This window comes from Miscanthus floridulus, chromosome 4 (assembly GCF_019320115.1).
Source record: "Miscanthus floridulus cultivar M001 chromosome 4, ASM1932011v1, whole genome shotgun sequence".
Classification (NCBI taxonomy): domain Eukaryota; kingdom Viridiplantae; phylum Streptophyta; class Magnoliopsida; order Poales; family Poaceae; genus Miscanthus; species Miscanthus floridulus.
In genome coordinates, this window is record NC_089583.1 from 40665781 (window position 1) to 40681322 (window position 15542).

At 42.0% G+C, this 15542-nt stretch overlaps 2 protein-coding genes across 2 annotated transcripts; one reads left to right on the plus strand and one right to left on the minus strand.

Annotated features, from left to right (window-relative positions):
• Window positions 1-7002: 7002 nt before the first annotated feature.
• On the plus strand, window positions 7003-10083 carry LOC136551388 (ATP synthase subunit d, mitochondrial-like). Its single transcript, XM_066542941.1, has 5 exons — window positions 7003-7284; window positions 8079-8160; window positions 9281-9345; window positions 9477-9563; window positions 9631-10083. Exons 1-5 carry the CDS (start codon window positions 7108-7110, stop codon window positions 9730-9732), a joined length of 513 nt encoding a protein of 170 aa, XP_066399038.1. The 5' UTR covers window positions 7003-7107; the 3' UTR covers window positions 9733-10083.
• A 3664-nt stretch (window positions 10084-13747) lies between these two features.
• On the minus strand, window positions 13748-15233 carry LOC136551389 (aquaporin PIP2-6-like). Its single transcript, XM_066542942.1, has 3 exons — window positions 14562-15233; window positions 14323-14463; window positions 13748-14178 (listed from the first exon to the last, which is right to left on the minus strand). The coding sequence occupies exons 1-3, from the start codon at window positions 15162-15164 to the stop codon at window positions 14068-14070; spliced, it is 855 nt and encodes a 284-aa protein (XP_066399039.1). The 5' UTR covers window positions 15165-15233; the 3' UTR covers window positions 13748-14067.
• Between the last annotated feature and the right edge of the window lie 309 nt (window positions 15234-15542).

Sequence of the window (15542 nt, forward strand, 5' to 3'; positions counted from 1 at the left end):
CGCTTCATTCAAAATAATGTACTTATATGGCACATTTTCCTTCAAGTTTGGACACCGGACCTTGTCCAGCACTTAACTTAAACCCTGCAGGTGTTATACTACAATATGCGAGACGAATCTTTTAAACTTAATTAGTTCATGATTTAACAATGTGGTGCTACAGTAACACATGTGTTAATAATGGATTAGTTAGGCTTAATAAATTAGTATTGTGGATTACTGACGGATTCTGTAATTTATTTTTTTTATTAGTATCCGAACATCCTATACGACACCCTCATATAACACTCGATGTAACATTCCAAAACTTTACACCTTGGATTTACACACGGCCTAATATTGTTCAGCATAAATTCCAATTCCCAAATGTAAAACCAAGTACTAGTACGCAGTGAGCGAGAGCCTTCGAGGCCAACGTTATAAGCTTGCTGTCACTGTCAGCAAGTGTTTTTTTTTGAGAATTTCAAACTACGCACTAGCGCTATCCGAAGCTCATCATGCATGGGCATAATTAGGAGTACACAGATTGTTACTTCCTCTATTCTAAATTTTAAGACGTTTTGGCTTTTATATATACATTGCTTTTTCTATATATATAAGAGCAAAAACTATTTATCTAGAAAAGTTAAAACGTTTTATAATTTGGAAGAGATGGAGTAGCATTTATGTCTCCAAATAATTTTCTTATGAAAACATATTCCCTAACAAATCTAATGGTACTTAATTTGTTTAGTATTTTTTATATAATTTTAGTCAAAGTTTTTTTTTTGAGAAAACTGAAGGGGTCGTAGCCCCTACAGAAATTTATTAACAAAATAAAAGGTGTTCAAAACATAAGAATTGTATTCTTTCGTCCACGGAGGGAACCGAGTTTCTGTAAAAAAAAAACAAGAACAAAAAACCACAGGAACCGAACTTTCCTAAAGAAACCCTCTAATATATGTCGCCAAGCCTCTTGAATCATCATGATGATGGAATCGATGATTAGGAGGTACACGCATATATGATATCCGTTGATGCTTGGCTAAAAAATGCTCGGCTTCATCTCAACGGCCATTATTGCTGTGGCCCGCACGCGCCTCCTCCTCCAGCTACCGGCTATAGGAATCGAGCGGGTTGGACTTGGACAGACATGCAGCCTGTTCGCTTGTTGGTTTTAGCCAGCCTAAACCAGCCATTCAACAGTATTTTTCTCTCACAATAAACCAGTACCAACCAGCTCAAACCAGTCCAGAAACCAACCAACGAACAGGCATATGAATGCATGCTTTCAGTTTCAATTTCAGATAAACATAACATGGCCATGACATGGAGCTGAATAAGCCTACCCAACCCAATCAGCTGATAGACAGCATTAAACTAACTACTCCATTTAATTTCTTCCGTCCTCTCCAAGAATCGCATTAATAAAGGAGAACTACTACATATTAGGTGGTATTTAGATCCAATGACTAAAATTTAGGAGGTGTGTCGGGATGATATTGTATGGGGTGTTCGGATACTAATACAAAAATAAATTACATAATCCATCAGTACTTCACGAGATGAATTTTTTAAGCCTAAGTAATTCGTCATTAGCACATGTTTACTGTAGCACTACATTGTCAAATCATGAACTAATTAGACTTAAAAGATTCGTCTCGCAAACTATGTAATTAGTTTCGTAATTAGTCTATATTTAATACTCCATACATGTGTCAAACATTGACAGCGACTAAAATTTAGGAGGGGTAATCAAACACTTAGTAGTACACTCGTGTCCGTGTCCTGCTACTGCTAGCTAGGATCATCCTCTCAGCACTGCTAGTCGATCGTCCTAGGAGTACCCAGCGACATCCCAACCATTTTGTCCTGTTTGCTTGGCTTATAAGTCGTATTTTTTTAGTCAACGAATAATATTTTTCACTCATAACAAATTAGTCAATACTATTTTCAGAACAAACATAACAAAGATAAATGAACGCTGCTGCAGCCTGCAATGCCCTGGTCTGGTGTTGGTCTACTCCTGCGTGTAGTGCTTCACTCTCCATCCAGGCTCTGGACTGGACCAACACGGCCAATTTGGCCCTGTTCGGCTTATCTCATATTCAGCTTTTTCGATTTTTTTTTAACCAGAACAGTATTTTTCTAACACAGCAATTCAGCCGACTTCGTTTTGACGATCTGAACAACATGTAACGGCCAAAACAAATCCAGCCACGCCCGCGCGCGCGCGGCCAGACGTAGTCCACTGGTCGGCGGATCTCGGCGTCGACGCGATGGTGACCATGCAGGCACGCATTGAGAATTGGAGCGAGCTCCCGTGACACCAGCCAGCAACAGTGGTCCGGCGCCGCAAGGCCCCTGTTGGAGAGCGACGTCGCGGGAGGAACTTCCCTGTCTTCCGCCCAATAATCGTGTGCAAAAACAAGGCGAGACACGGCACAGCCTCCGCCCTGTAGTAGTATCGTCGATCGGGAACGAACGCACTGCACTGGAGGACGCTGGAATCTTCCAGACTTTCGTTTCAGCAGCACGTTGGACGAACAGTTTCAGAAAGACGTACGCGCGCGGCGCTCCACTGTCTCGGTCAGTTCTCTTGGCTACAAGCAGCAAGCAGGCCGTTGGCCTGTTCGCTGGTTCTGAGCTGGTTTGAGCTAGCTAGTGCTGTTTTATTGTGAGAGAAAAACACTGTTGACTAATTGATTTGGGTTGGCCGCATGAGAGGAATGATGATCTCGACGTCCACGTACTACTGCTACTACGCATGAACGAACCATTTCCCTCCTGCTGCTGGAATCACTCTTTACAGCTCTGCATCACAGCATTTGGACAGAGGAGGGAAGGTCAAGTTGCTGTTCCCCGCCGTAGCTTAATATGTCACATGATCCCAAAAAATCAGTTTGCGTGTGTTTAGGGCGACGAGGGGTGGATAAATAAGCAGCTTGTTCGCTTGCTCATATATGATCGTGAACTATAAGTTAGAATAGTATTTTTCTCTCGCACAAAACCAGCCAGTAGTAAATAATCCACGATCGTTTACGACGAAATAAACATAGTGAAGGACTGTACCTATTGAATACAGTAACATTTTATACAAGGAAAAAGTCTACTCCACCCCCCACTATGGGGGGGTCTACATAACCCCATCAACTATGAAACGGTCTGATTTACCCTCTGAACTTTCCAAAACCGTCTATTTTACCCCCCAGGCGGTTTTCAGCGGCGGTTTTGCTATAGTAACAGGGTTTTGCTACAGTGACGACGGGTTTGCTACAGTAGCAGGGGTTTTGTCTTTTTCTCTTATTTCCGCCGAATCTTTGAAAAATCATAGTAAATCATAGAAAAATCATAAAATAGAAAATCTAATTTTGTTGGACTCCACATGAGTAGATTACACAGTGAACATATAATATGGTACACTTTAGCACAAAACTTTTACTGTAGGTTTATATTAATTAGAAAATCTAATTTTATCTGTAATTAATTGGAATTTATCTATAACTAAGTTATACATGGTCCAATGAGTACGAAATTTTTACTATAGTTTAAGCATATAATAATTAACCTACCATAAAAATTTTATCACAATTGGACCATATAAGCTGCAGCTATGAATTATTTTAATTAATTACAGACAAAATTTGATTTTCCAATTAATCTAAAGCTACAGCAAAAACTTTGTACTAAAGCGTACTATATTATATATTCACTGTGTAGATCTACTCATGTGGAGTCCAACAAAATTAGATTTTCTATTTTATGATTTTTCTGTGATTTACTATGATTTTTCAAAGATTCAGCGGAAATAAGAAAAAGGCAAAACCCTGCTACTGTAGCAAAACCTTTGTTACTGTAGCAACCGCCGCTGAAAACCGTCTGGGAGTAAAATAGACGGTTTTGAAAAGTTCAGGGAGTAAATCAGACCGTTTCATAGTTGAGGGGTTATGTAAACCACCCCCATAGTTGGAGGGTGGAGTAGACTTTTTGCTTTTATATAAGGATACTGCTACAGGCGAAGAGACGGCGATCGATCTCTTCTTTTTCTCAGCTCGTGGCTGATGTCTTGGACTGGAGGAGAGAAGATGACAAGGACCTGCGAGCTAACGGCAGCCGCGAACAGAGCACCATGCGTGGTCGGGGACGGTGCGGTGGTGGAAATAGAGAAATGGCTTTGGTGGTGGCTGGACTCGCCGGGGCGGTTGCGTTGCGTTGCGTTGCGTTGCGTTGCGTTGCTGCCCTGTGCATTGCATGCGCTGGACGGATGGACGTAATGGAAGCATTAGGTGAACGCCACCTGCTGTTCATTCTTCCCAATCCCCAACTAATAAAGATCATCACCGGGATTAAACTTTATATCTCTCATTCTGGTACTAGCCACGTCACATGCGGCGACCTTTATTCATGCCTGCCTTTTTGCTTGTTTGTTTGCTTGCTCTCCTGGATTATTCTGCATGCAGTTGGTACTATTTATTATTATAATAACTATATACATCAAGCCTAGGATAAATGATGGATCAAATCATCCTCTCCTGGATTATAATAACTGTACTGAATATTTCAGTGGCATGCATGACGATGATGCAATAGAGACTTCCCGGCGGGGACTTTTTCATATGTGTTCCGTTGGTGAAATGCCAAGAGGAATCTTATATCTTCCACTAATATCAAGGGATTTCTCGATCACTTCTCAAGCCTAGGATAGATTATTGCTGCAAGAGCTGTTTCATCTGGAGAGTGATGTGATGTATCCCATAGATGCATTACATTTTTACTGCTTAATTAATGGTTCGAATTTATACTCAAATCCAAACATTTTGTTTCTATACCGTACCTTTTGGACCTCAAATTTTGATTGCTAGGATTTGTGGCAGGACGAGAGCGTTGTTTATTTGCCTGCTCCGAATGGAATCCACTTGCTGGTTCCTACTAATAAAGATCACCCTAGGATTTGCCATGACATAAAAAAAGAATAGCCTTCATCAAGTAATAACAAATCTAAATAAATCACGAACGTGCTCGTAGCGCGGTGGCGACGACTCCGGCGTGCCCACCCAGGCTTGATTCCCAGTTGGGACGAACGGGTGTCGCATGTAGTATTTCCCCATATTTGTTTCGGTAGGTCCTTGACACTCGTGTGGCGCTACAATGGGATTACGACGTGTTCGTCGTCTACGAGGCTCGTGTGGCTTCGGTGATTTCCAGAAGGACGTTTGAGGTGTATAGATTGTAACTTTTAGGGGTGTGCATGTGTGTGGTGCGAGTATGTTGAGTAAAGCATATATACTACAACTTGTACCCTAGGAGTCCAGGCTGGAAAAAAAAACTAAATAAATCTAGTACTAGCCACAATGTGCCGTGACCTTTTTACCGATCTGCTCTCCTCTTTGTGCATACCCACCAAAGTCCTATCAAGCCCTTGTTTAGTTCCCTCATTTTCCAGAATTTGACACTATGCAAAAAGAAGATTCCCCGTCACATCAAACTTGCGGTACATGTATGGAGTATTAAATGTTGATGAAATCAAAAACTAATTGCACAGTTTGGTTGTACTTTGCGAGACGAACGTTTTAAGCCTAATTAGTCAACGATTGGACAATTATTACCAAATACAAACAAAACGCTACAGTGTTCAACAGTAGCGCTACAGTGCCCCAGATTCGGGCGGCGCCGAATCCGGGCACGAACTAAACGCGCCCAAGTCTTGTAGCATATGCTTTTCATGATCTGATGTGTGAAATAATTTGACTGGATCTGTAGTTCTTTTTACGCTTTCATGCGTGTACCAACCTTTTTTCTAAAGGAAATGCGTGTTTTAACAGCAAGGCTAATTATACAGCCCGCTGCTTACTGCAAAGATCCTTACAGCCTATCTCTCAATCCATTCATATAGTAGTTAGCTCTTCAACATTAATACATGGCCCACCTGTCTCTCTTACAGAGTTTCTCGGTTCTTATGTCTAAGCCGACTGTAAGCGTTCAACCCACTTCTCTCTCTCCTCTCCTCTCTTCTCCACGTCACTATTCAGCCTGCTTGCAACCTGCTATTATACTTGGTCCAACTAGAAAAGAGAGGGAAATGGGGACCTCCTACGAATCTTGTGCAAGATAGTTGCTCACACATCATGTAACCCAATAACCTACTTGGCTTTGCGGAGGAGGTCTGGTCACAACGCATAGGAGCAATATTTTATTCTTTTCACTTGTTTTTAGTTTTTATTTTTCATTCTAATAATGTCGATAACTAATCATGTTTACTGGATTGAACATTTACATGTATTTCAAAGTTTTTTTTGGGATTGTTAATATGAGTTACCTAATTCCACATTTCAGATAAACTAGTTCAACACATCTTATCTGCAAATGTTGAAACAATATATAAAAAGTGTTAAAATGATATATCCACATTGTTCAAATGGAGCATTTCAAATGTTGATTTTTTTGAAAAGCGGAATAGAAGGGAAAAAACTCATATGGGATGTCAATTTGTTGTATTTATTATAAAAAACACTTCAGCTCCAACGGATTTGAGACTGTATTCATGATTCGAGAGAAAATTACATTTCAAGTTTGAGATTGAAACTAACTAATTACCTACAGTCCCACCCATTACTCTATATCAAGTTGTGCAAGATATCATACATCATACATATGGCTAATTGATTGTCTCTGCATCTCTTCTATAGTATTATTACAATATTACCGGTCTTAGGACCTGATTGATTCGCTTCCAAAATTTTTCATGCCAATAATTTTGGCTAGTATTTGGTTTGCTACAAAAACTTGCTAAACCCTCACATTTAGCTTGCCAAATTTATGATAATATTTTTGACTAACTTTTAACTTGCCAAATTTTTGGCATGACAAATTTTTTGATGTCAACCAAGCAGACCCTATCTCTGGAAGCCTAGCCCAGTTCTCAAGGGCCCTGAACGAATCTGATCCATCCGTTCTTAGTTCTTACACTGGACGGTCCAGTTGAGCCCACCAAGAAGGCCCAAACGAAAGAACCCAAAGGATCACTCTCCATCACGCACTCCGTCACAGGCTGTCCCCGTTCTGTCTACGAGGTGAACGCGGATCGGCGGCGGCGGCGGCGGCGGCGCGAGGCGAGGGGAGGCGAGCAAGATGAGCGGGAACGGGGTGGCGAAGACGGTGGCCGACGCGGCGACGAAGGTCGGCAAGGCGATCAACTGGGACGGCCTGGCCAAGATGCTTGTCTCCGAGGAGGCCCGCAAGGAGTTCGCCAACCTCCGCCGCACCTTCGACGACGTCAACCACCAGCTCCAGACCAAGTTCTCGCAGGTAATCGTCCGATCTAGCCATCCTAGGATTTGGTTCATCTTCCCTAGATCAGGTTTGATTGAATCGGGTTTTCTTCTGGCGATCCGTAGCGATCTTTGCACCTGCATTTCTATAGGCAAGATTCGTAGCATCCCGGAGTACCAATTTGTTTGCGGAAATCAGGGCCATCTTCTACATTGCATATAATGATATGATGCAGCCGCGCATATGTGTGTAGACCGCAACACGTTTCAATAGGTCGGTGAAAACCCAGGTCTTTTCACCTGCATTTCTATAGGCAAGATAAAACCCAGGTATATGTACTACATTCTAATACTGAATCAGACAATGCCGAATGTAGTATGTTCTGGGTAAAATTTCCATTTTGCACTAAGGCTGCTCAAATACCTTCTGATTTTGTTTTGCTTTCAATAATTGTATCTCAGTATTTTTGTTATAAGTACCAACAGAAAAAAATGGTACAGGTCAATGGCTGATTTGCTTCTGATGCATGTAATCAATTGGTATAAATGATTATATATTGTTTTGATGTCCATCAACAGCACTGCAGAGATTTATATTACACATTGGCAAGCAGCATTTGCTTGCCACTTTAAGAAGACAAGCAGCATGGACCTTATTAAGTAGATAGTCCTCTTATTTGTTAAATGCTCGTAGTCCTACTTCATTGTAGTTGTGCATTGAGTTTGGTTGATACTTGTGTGCTCTTGGCAACATTGAAATCATGTGCCATCTCTTCTGAATTTTTGGCCTTTTGGGGTGGTCTTCTCAGTATTTCTTCAATTATTTTGCAGGAACCCCAGCCAATTGATTGGGAGTACTACAGAAAAGGAATTGGATCAAAAGTTGTCGATATGTACAAAGAGGCCTACGAAAGTAAGTAGTAATTTCCCTCTTCATCTTACTCATGTTTCTGCAAACTGTTGCGTTATTAAATTACAAGCAATCTGGTTATATTATTTTTGGGATTTACAACTTGCTATCTTTGTTTAACTTGGAATATTGATTAGAACACCAGATGCAACTTCCTTTTTCTTTGTATGGAGAGAAAGATCTATAGTAGTATTATGTAAATAAAGGGTGCTTCATGTGTGCATTTGAATATCACATATTTTTTAGATACCATATTATTGGAGATATTTTTGGTAGAAAATTTCAGCTGAAACTAGGCAGTTCTTACTGGTCTTTGTAAATGTGCTACTAATAATAGGCTGCATCCATGGCGCATTGCAACATTGAACTCTAAGATGGACCTAGATCTAAGGCTTACCATTACCAAATGGGCTACTAATAATGCTGGTCGGTGGCATGAAATGTCATATAGTGCATATATGTACTGAAAGTTCAGACAGATATTTGTTAAGACGCTCAGTCCACTGGTCGGCAAATTTATCCAGGACGTTTGTGACGGCCAGGTTTTGGTTATGCTGCAGTTCAGCAACTGAGTTCGTGCACCGCCGACGACCCAGTTGAAAGCTGCATATAGGGAAATATCCAGTCGTTTACAGGAGTAGTACTATGTATAGCAATTAAGTACTGTACCACACTACCACGCCTCCTTTTCAATCTCAAGGAATCTGTGTTTACGGTCAAGGGTCAATTGCCATTTTTCTCATGGCAAGACGAAAGTCGAAAAGCTACCATTGAGTTTATCAAGTGCATCAACATCTTCTTTTGGCTTCCAACCTTTCCCAGAGTTTATCACATATTTTTTAGATACCATATTATTGGAGATAACTGATAGAAAATTTCAGCTGAAACAAGGCATTTCTTACTGCTCTTTGTAACATTGAACTCTAGTAGGCTGCGTACATGGCGCATTGCAACATTGAACTCTAAGATGGACCTAGATCTAAGGCTTAGTGGCTTACCGAATGATTTAGTACTTGTTTTGCTCACAGTTGCCTGTCTTAAAAGTTTCAGATATTCTTAGGGTTCTATGCACTTTTCAGCTATTTAACCACCTATTGTTATGTGAATCATTAAAAAAATGCAGGCATAGAGATCCCCAAGTATGTTGACACTGTCACTCCTCAATACAAGCCAAAGTTTGATGCTCTGGTGAAGATTCACTGCTCTCTTTATAATTTGCACTTCCTTGTTTTCTTTCCTTTGATTACTGTCACTATATTGCTTTGACAGTTGCCTCCTTCAGATATTAATGATATTTTCTGTCTGTATGATATACATAGTTGGTCGAAATGAAGGAAGCCGAAAAAGCATCACTAAAGGAATCAGAGAAGATAGAGAAGGAGATTGCTGAAATGAAGGAGATGAAGGTGAGGTCCATCTTAAACAGACATGGAGCATGTTGCTTGTCATTCTAACCCTTGCTTGTACACACAGAAAAAGATCAGCACGATGACTGCAGATGAGTACTTTGCGAAGCACCCTGAACTGAAACAGAAGTTTGATGATGAGATCCGCAACGATTATTGGGGATACTAAGGCGCAGTGTCACCTTTCTTTGGAACATCCAATAATACATTTCGCCCCCTAAATGTGCTTAGGAGTTAACCATCCAAACTTGACGAATTGTGTAACACGTGGATGGGGCGTGCCAAAGTTCCAAGTAACTCGGCTGTCCTTGCACCATGGCCAGACCCCACATTTTTAGTGTCATAAGGGTCTTATGATAATTTTGGCTCTGTTCGGCAGGACTTATTGCTGCTGCGGCTGATTTGTAGGGCTGATTTGTTGTGAGAGAATTCTGGCTTATAAGCTCAAGCGAACGAAGCATTTGTTTTTGCTCGTGGGTTCCTCCAAACATTATGGAAATTTACTCAGGTTTTGGTTGCTGGTTTGTTTGTTTTTTTTACTACAAAAAAGAGTTACTGGTTTGTTGGAATACACTCCTCTAGCCATCCTTCTAGGCCAAGCTCTTGAGAGTCATCTGAAGCCTGAATCTGTTGTGTCAGCTATCAGTTGTCGTGGCTCTGCAAGAACATTGTTCCTTGTGCCCTTCGTAAGCAAGACAACCCCGTGGCCCCGTGGACTAGTTCTGTGGTTGATGTGCAGCCGGGTGACCTAATAACGCTGGTCGATGCCATGAAATGTCATGTACCACATATGTACTGAAAGTTCTGGCGCCCAGTCCAGTGGTCGGCAAATTTACCCAGGACGTTTGTGACGGCCAGGTTTTGGACTTTTGGTTATGCTGCAGTTAAACTTGAGTTCGTGCACCGCCGACGACCCAATTGGAAGCTGCATATCGGGAAATATCCAGTCGTTTACAGGATTAGTACTGTGTACAGCAATTAAGTACTGTACCACGCCTCCTTTAATCTCAAGGAATCCCCATGTACGGTCAAGGGTCAAGTAGTGCCATTTTTTTCTCGTGCCAAGACGAAAGTTGAAAAGCTACCATTGGGTTTGTCAATTGCATCTGAGATCAGACCTCACTTATCATCAACATCTTCTTTTGGCTTCCAGCCTTTCCCAGAGCTGAGATCGATCAAACTTGGTCTGCGTTCTGACCAAAAAATGCCAAAAAATTTTGTATTCTGAAGTTGGCAGCCAAAGATTCCGAACTGTGGCTTTCCTGTGGTCGGCAAAATTTAGCAGAACGTGGTGGCTGCGAGGACAAAACCACAAAAAGGTCCGGTTGTTCCACAGTTGGTGCGACTGCCGACGCCAACAGCCGGGCCCAAATTACGTACTACTCGAAAGCTGCATCTCGAGGAAGAAGGAATTGTATATTTCAGTGGACGTGTAACAGCTGACCACGGGATGGATGGCTGAGCGAAGCCCGTCATGAACTGGGTGAAAACTACCCAACCCTTCGCTATGAACTGGAGCTCAGCAGTTAGGTTCTGTGTTCTTTTAACTGCTGGTATACATATGGTTTCGTTCAGCTAGACAAGGACCTGTGAAGGAACTGAAGCCACGCCACGGAAGCCTCTGTTTTTTTTTGACCTAAAAAAGAGGTTTGCACCGACGCATCCGTCGTTTGGTGTTTACCTCTTTGGGGCTGGATTAAGATAATGGTGTTTATGTTCAACTAATAAAGGTCATGCAACCATTCTTAGATAGTAAACTAGTACTCCATATATTCCGATTGAACCCCTTAGTCAATACTCCTTCTATGCCAAAAAGAATAATGTTACGAGATTCGTGATAGTCAAACTTTCTTAAGTTTGATCAAGTTTATAGAAAATATTTATAACATTTATATCTCTAAATAATTTTATTATGAAAATATATTCAGTGATTCATTTAATGGTGCTAATTATATATCATAAGTATTATACATCTAATGGTGCTGAAAATGTTTATCAATTACGAATATATATACATCATAACTTTTTAATGAAAAATCTATATTTAACATCTTATACATCATAAGACTAGATATGATGTTGAGAGCCATTTCCATATTATAGTATATGCAGTATATGGACATTAACCAAGAAGTGGGTTTTGTATTCCATGTTGAAAGGAAATTATGCAAATATTGTACTTGTTTTTTTTTATGTTGTTGTTTAGCCAAGTTCTAAAGCCACACAAACTGATTTTGGTTCATTGTATTCTTTCTAAAGGAAGCTACACATGTGCCATTTTGGGATTGGTTTGCTCCACATTTTTCAGCTCTACTCCACCATGGAGCAGCTCCTCTATGGAGTTGCAGCTCTACTCTAGAGCAGGCGGACCTGTTTGGCACATAAGGTAGCTCTAGCTCTAGGAATGGGTGATTTTGGGGGAAAAGTCTAATATGCCCTTGAATAATGTTTGGTATATGTTCTGATGTCTGCACATCATATGAGTCAATAATTTTATTGCCAATTAAAATTTGATATAAAATTTTATAATTGCAATTGATTTATTTGAGGAAAGGCAAAACCATGTATTTGTGCCAAATAATTCTATTTTTTTGGTCCCATGAATTACCACGTCCATAATAGATAAATAACAAAGTGCATCATTCGAATACAAATAATTGTTCATAGATAACTAGAGAGTATTTTAAACCAAAATGACCACGAGTGCACGTTTTCCAATACATAGTTCTACCTCTAAGCTAGAGAAACAGAGGTGGCCAACTCATCACGGAATGCATCCGTAGTAGGAGCATTGGGTTACGTACCCATTTGATGTAGCTACATATTTGTTATACCTTTCCTGTATCCATGGGACAAAATTTGGATAACGATTGAACCGGGCGAAGTCCAAGTCTTCACCACCATGCTCACGAATGAAGTAGTGAAGGACCATAGTAGCCACAACAATCATTTTTTGCTTGAACATCGGGTAGGATGGCATCTTATAGAGAATTTTCCACATCATTTTTAGCACTCCAAATGATCGCTCAATAACATTTCGGATAGATAAGTGAATGCGATTGAACCTTTCTTAGGAGTCTTCAATTCTATTCCTCTATGCCACTCGGGCATATGGTACCTCTCTCCCTTATAAGGGTAAAGGTACCATCCAGCGTCGACAATGTAATATTACCTAGAAATGTAGAAAATAATATTAGTTTGTATCTGTACACATTTGAACAAACAATGTATTCGTAACCATATATTACCTTTTTTGGCAGAAGTGCTAGATTTTCTTTTTGGTATTTATTTGCAAGAATAATGCTACTTTAGGCAGCGTATCATTTGACAGTCAGACACCTATAATGACTTTTTAATTTTAAAATTTGCTGGCTCAATCTATCGAAGGTTTTCATAAGAATAAGGTGTGCGTGTATATACACGTGTGAGCATTTAGCGGATTCTGAAAGTCTATCAAAAAGTTGGGGATGAATTTGGGCTCTCCCTGTTGGAGAACAAAATGAGCTCCAAGAGCACCATACTACTTACTATCTCTGAACTTCACAAAATGGGATCTCGCTCTAGGTCTGAAAGTTGGAGACGGAGGTCAACCAAAGGGTGGGGCAGTGGTCAGCACAAAAAAAAGCAGGGGCGGACTCAGAAATCTGCTAAGCCCCAGGCTGAACCATGTATTAAGGGACGAAATCAAATTTTCAATTTTTTTTACTGATGAAGTAAGTTCATATAGAGTTTTCTGGCCAAAGACCAAGACTGCAGCACGGGCAGCTCTACCCCTTGGTCCACCACTGGTGGTAAGAACTTAGTGCAAGGCTAAGCAGAGATTGTGGGTTGTACTCTCTCCATTTCAAATTATAAATGATTCGCTCCGTCTTAAATTATAAGTAATTTCAACTTTTTTGAAGAGTCGAAGCATCTTAAGTTTGACCAAATTTATATAATAAAATAATAATATTTATGATACCAAATAAGTACCATTAATTCTTTATTAATTATATTTCCATAGCATACGTATATGATATCATCAATCTTTGTAATTTTTCTCTATAATTTTGATCAAACTTGAGATGTTTTAACACTCCAAAAAAGTTAAAATGACTTATAATTTGTGATGGAGGGAGTAACTTTTACAAATCACAAACTGAAACATAAAAGGAACATCTATCAGATTACAAAAATCCACCTTGTGGATTGTTACATTGTTATCTGTTTTTCATAGTGAAAGAGATGAAAAGAAAACAAGGGCTGGAAAGAGTACCCATAATTTTCTCATCACTTGCATTATTAATTAACTTGACTTCAATACAGCAGGGTACACACGTGGACAACGTTACACTTGGCTTTCCACAACAAACGCACAACATACACACTGTGCTACTGCACGCTCCACACATCACTTGACCGAAGCTACTGCTACTACATTAACCACGCCGCCGGTGGTCTCCTTCTCCGTTCACCTTAAACTGCGGAGGAAGAGCTGAGTAGCCGGCCGGCCGACGAGATGGGCCTAGGCGTTGCTCCGGAAGGAGCCGTATCCCCTGGCGCTGGCGCGGAGGACGATCTGGTGGTACAGCGCCGCGATCGCTGCGCCGACGAACGGACCCACCCAGAAGATCCACTGCACCAACGAACAAAATTGTGTACACGTCAGTTTCCAATTAATCCAGGACAACTAATCGATGGAACCATAGCTAACAGCTTACTCCTGCCAGCTGCTGCAATATTGCAAAAATGTGCGGAGGGGGATATGTAAATGTAATACCTGGTCGCTCCAGGCCTTGCTGTTGTTGTACACAACGGCGGCGCCGAGGCTCCTCGCCGGGTTGATCCCGGTGCCGGTGATCGGGATCGTCGCCAGGTGCACCATGAACACAGCGAATCCAATCGGAAGCGGCGCTAACACCTGATGATCATCTCGTTCATCAGTACAGAAAAGGAGCAACTCATCGGCTTGCCACGTGCAAGATGACAGCTCAAAGGAGTGCACAGCAAAACAATTACCGGGACGTGGGAGTCGCGAGCGTTGCGCTTGGGGTCGGTGGCGGAGAAGACAGTGTACACGAGGACGAAGGTGCCGATGATCTCGGCGGCGAGCCCCGTGCCGGTGGAGTACCCGGGACTGACCTCATTGGCGCCGCCGCCGTAGTTCGAGTAGAAGCCGCTCTGGAATCCCTTGACGAGCGCGACGCCGCAGATGGCGCCGAGGCTCTGCGCGGCCACGTACAGCAGCGCGCGCACCAGGGACACCTTCCGCGCCAGGAAGAGGCCGAACGTGACGGCCGGGTTGATGTGGCCACCGGAGATGCCGGCGGTGCAGTAGACGAGGATGAAGATCATGCCGCCGAACGCCCACGCGATGCCGAGGATGCCCACGCCGCCGCACGCCGCGTCCGGGCCCGACGCGTCCGTCTGGTGCTTGTACCCGATCACGGTGGCCACGGTGATGTACAGGAACAGCAGCGTGGCCACGAACTCGGCGATCACGGCGCGGTACAGGGACCATTTGCCGAGCTCGTCGATGTCCACAAGCGGCGCCGGCGGAGGGTCGACGTAGTCACGGGCGCCGCTGGCCTCCAGAGTGGACACGTCCACTTCCTTGGCCATTTGCTCTGCGCTTGACACAAGCTGTTGCTGGAAGCTAGCTTTGCAAGAGCTGCTTGAGAAACTGCTAGCCCTTGCTGTGTTGTGGTTTTGGTGCTGTCATGGGGTGTATTTATAGGGGTTTAAGGTCCTCGAGGGTCTAAGCTGTAATGCATTTTTTTTCTTTTTATTAACTTTAAATAGTTTGTGTACTCATGAGTAGCTGTTTCACATGGGACACAGCTATAGTATACATGTGCATGTCTCATAAGTAGGGATGAAAACGGATCGGATATCACCGATATTACATTTGTTTTCATATTTCTGTTCGGATTCGGATTCGAATATGAATAGTGTCAACTATGTCGGATATGATACGATTGGATATCGACATCATAAATA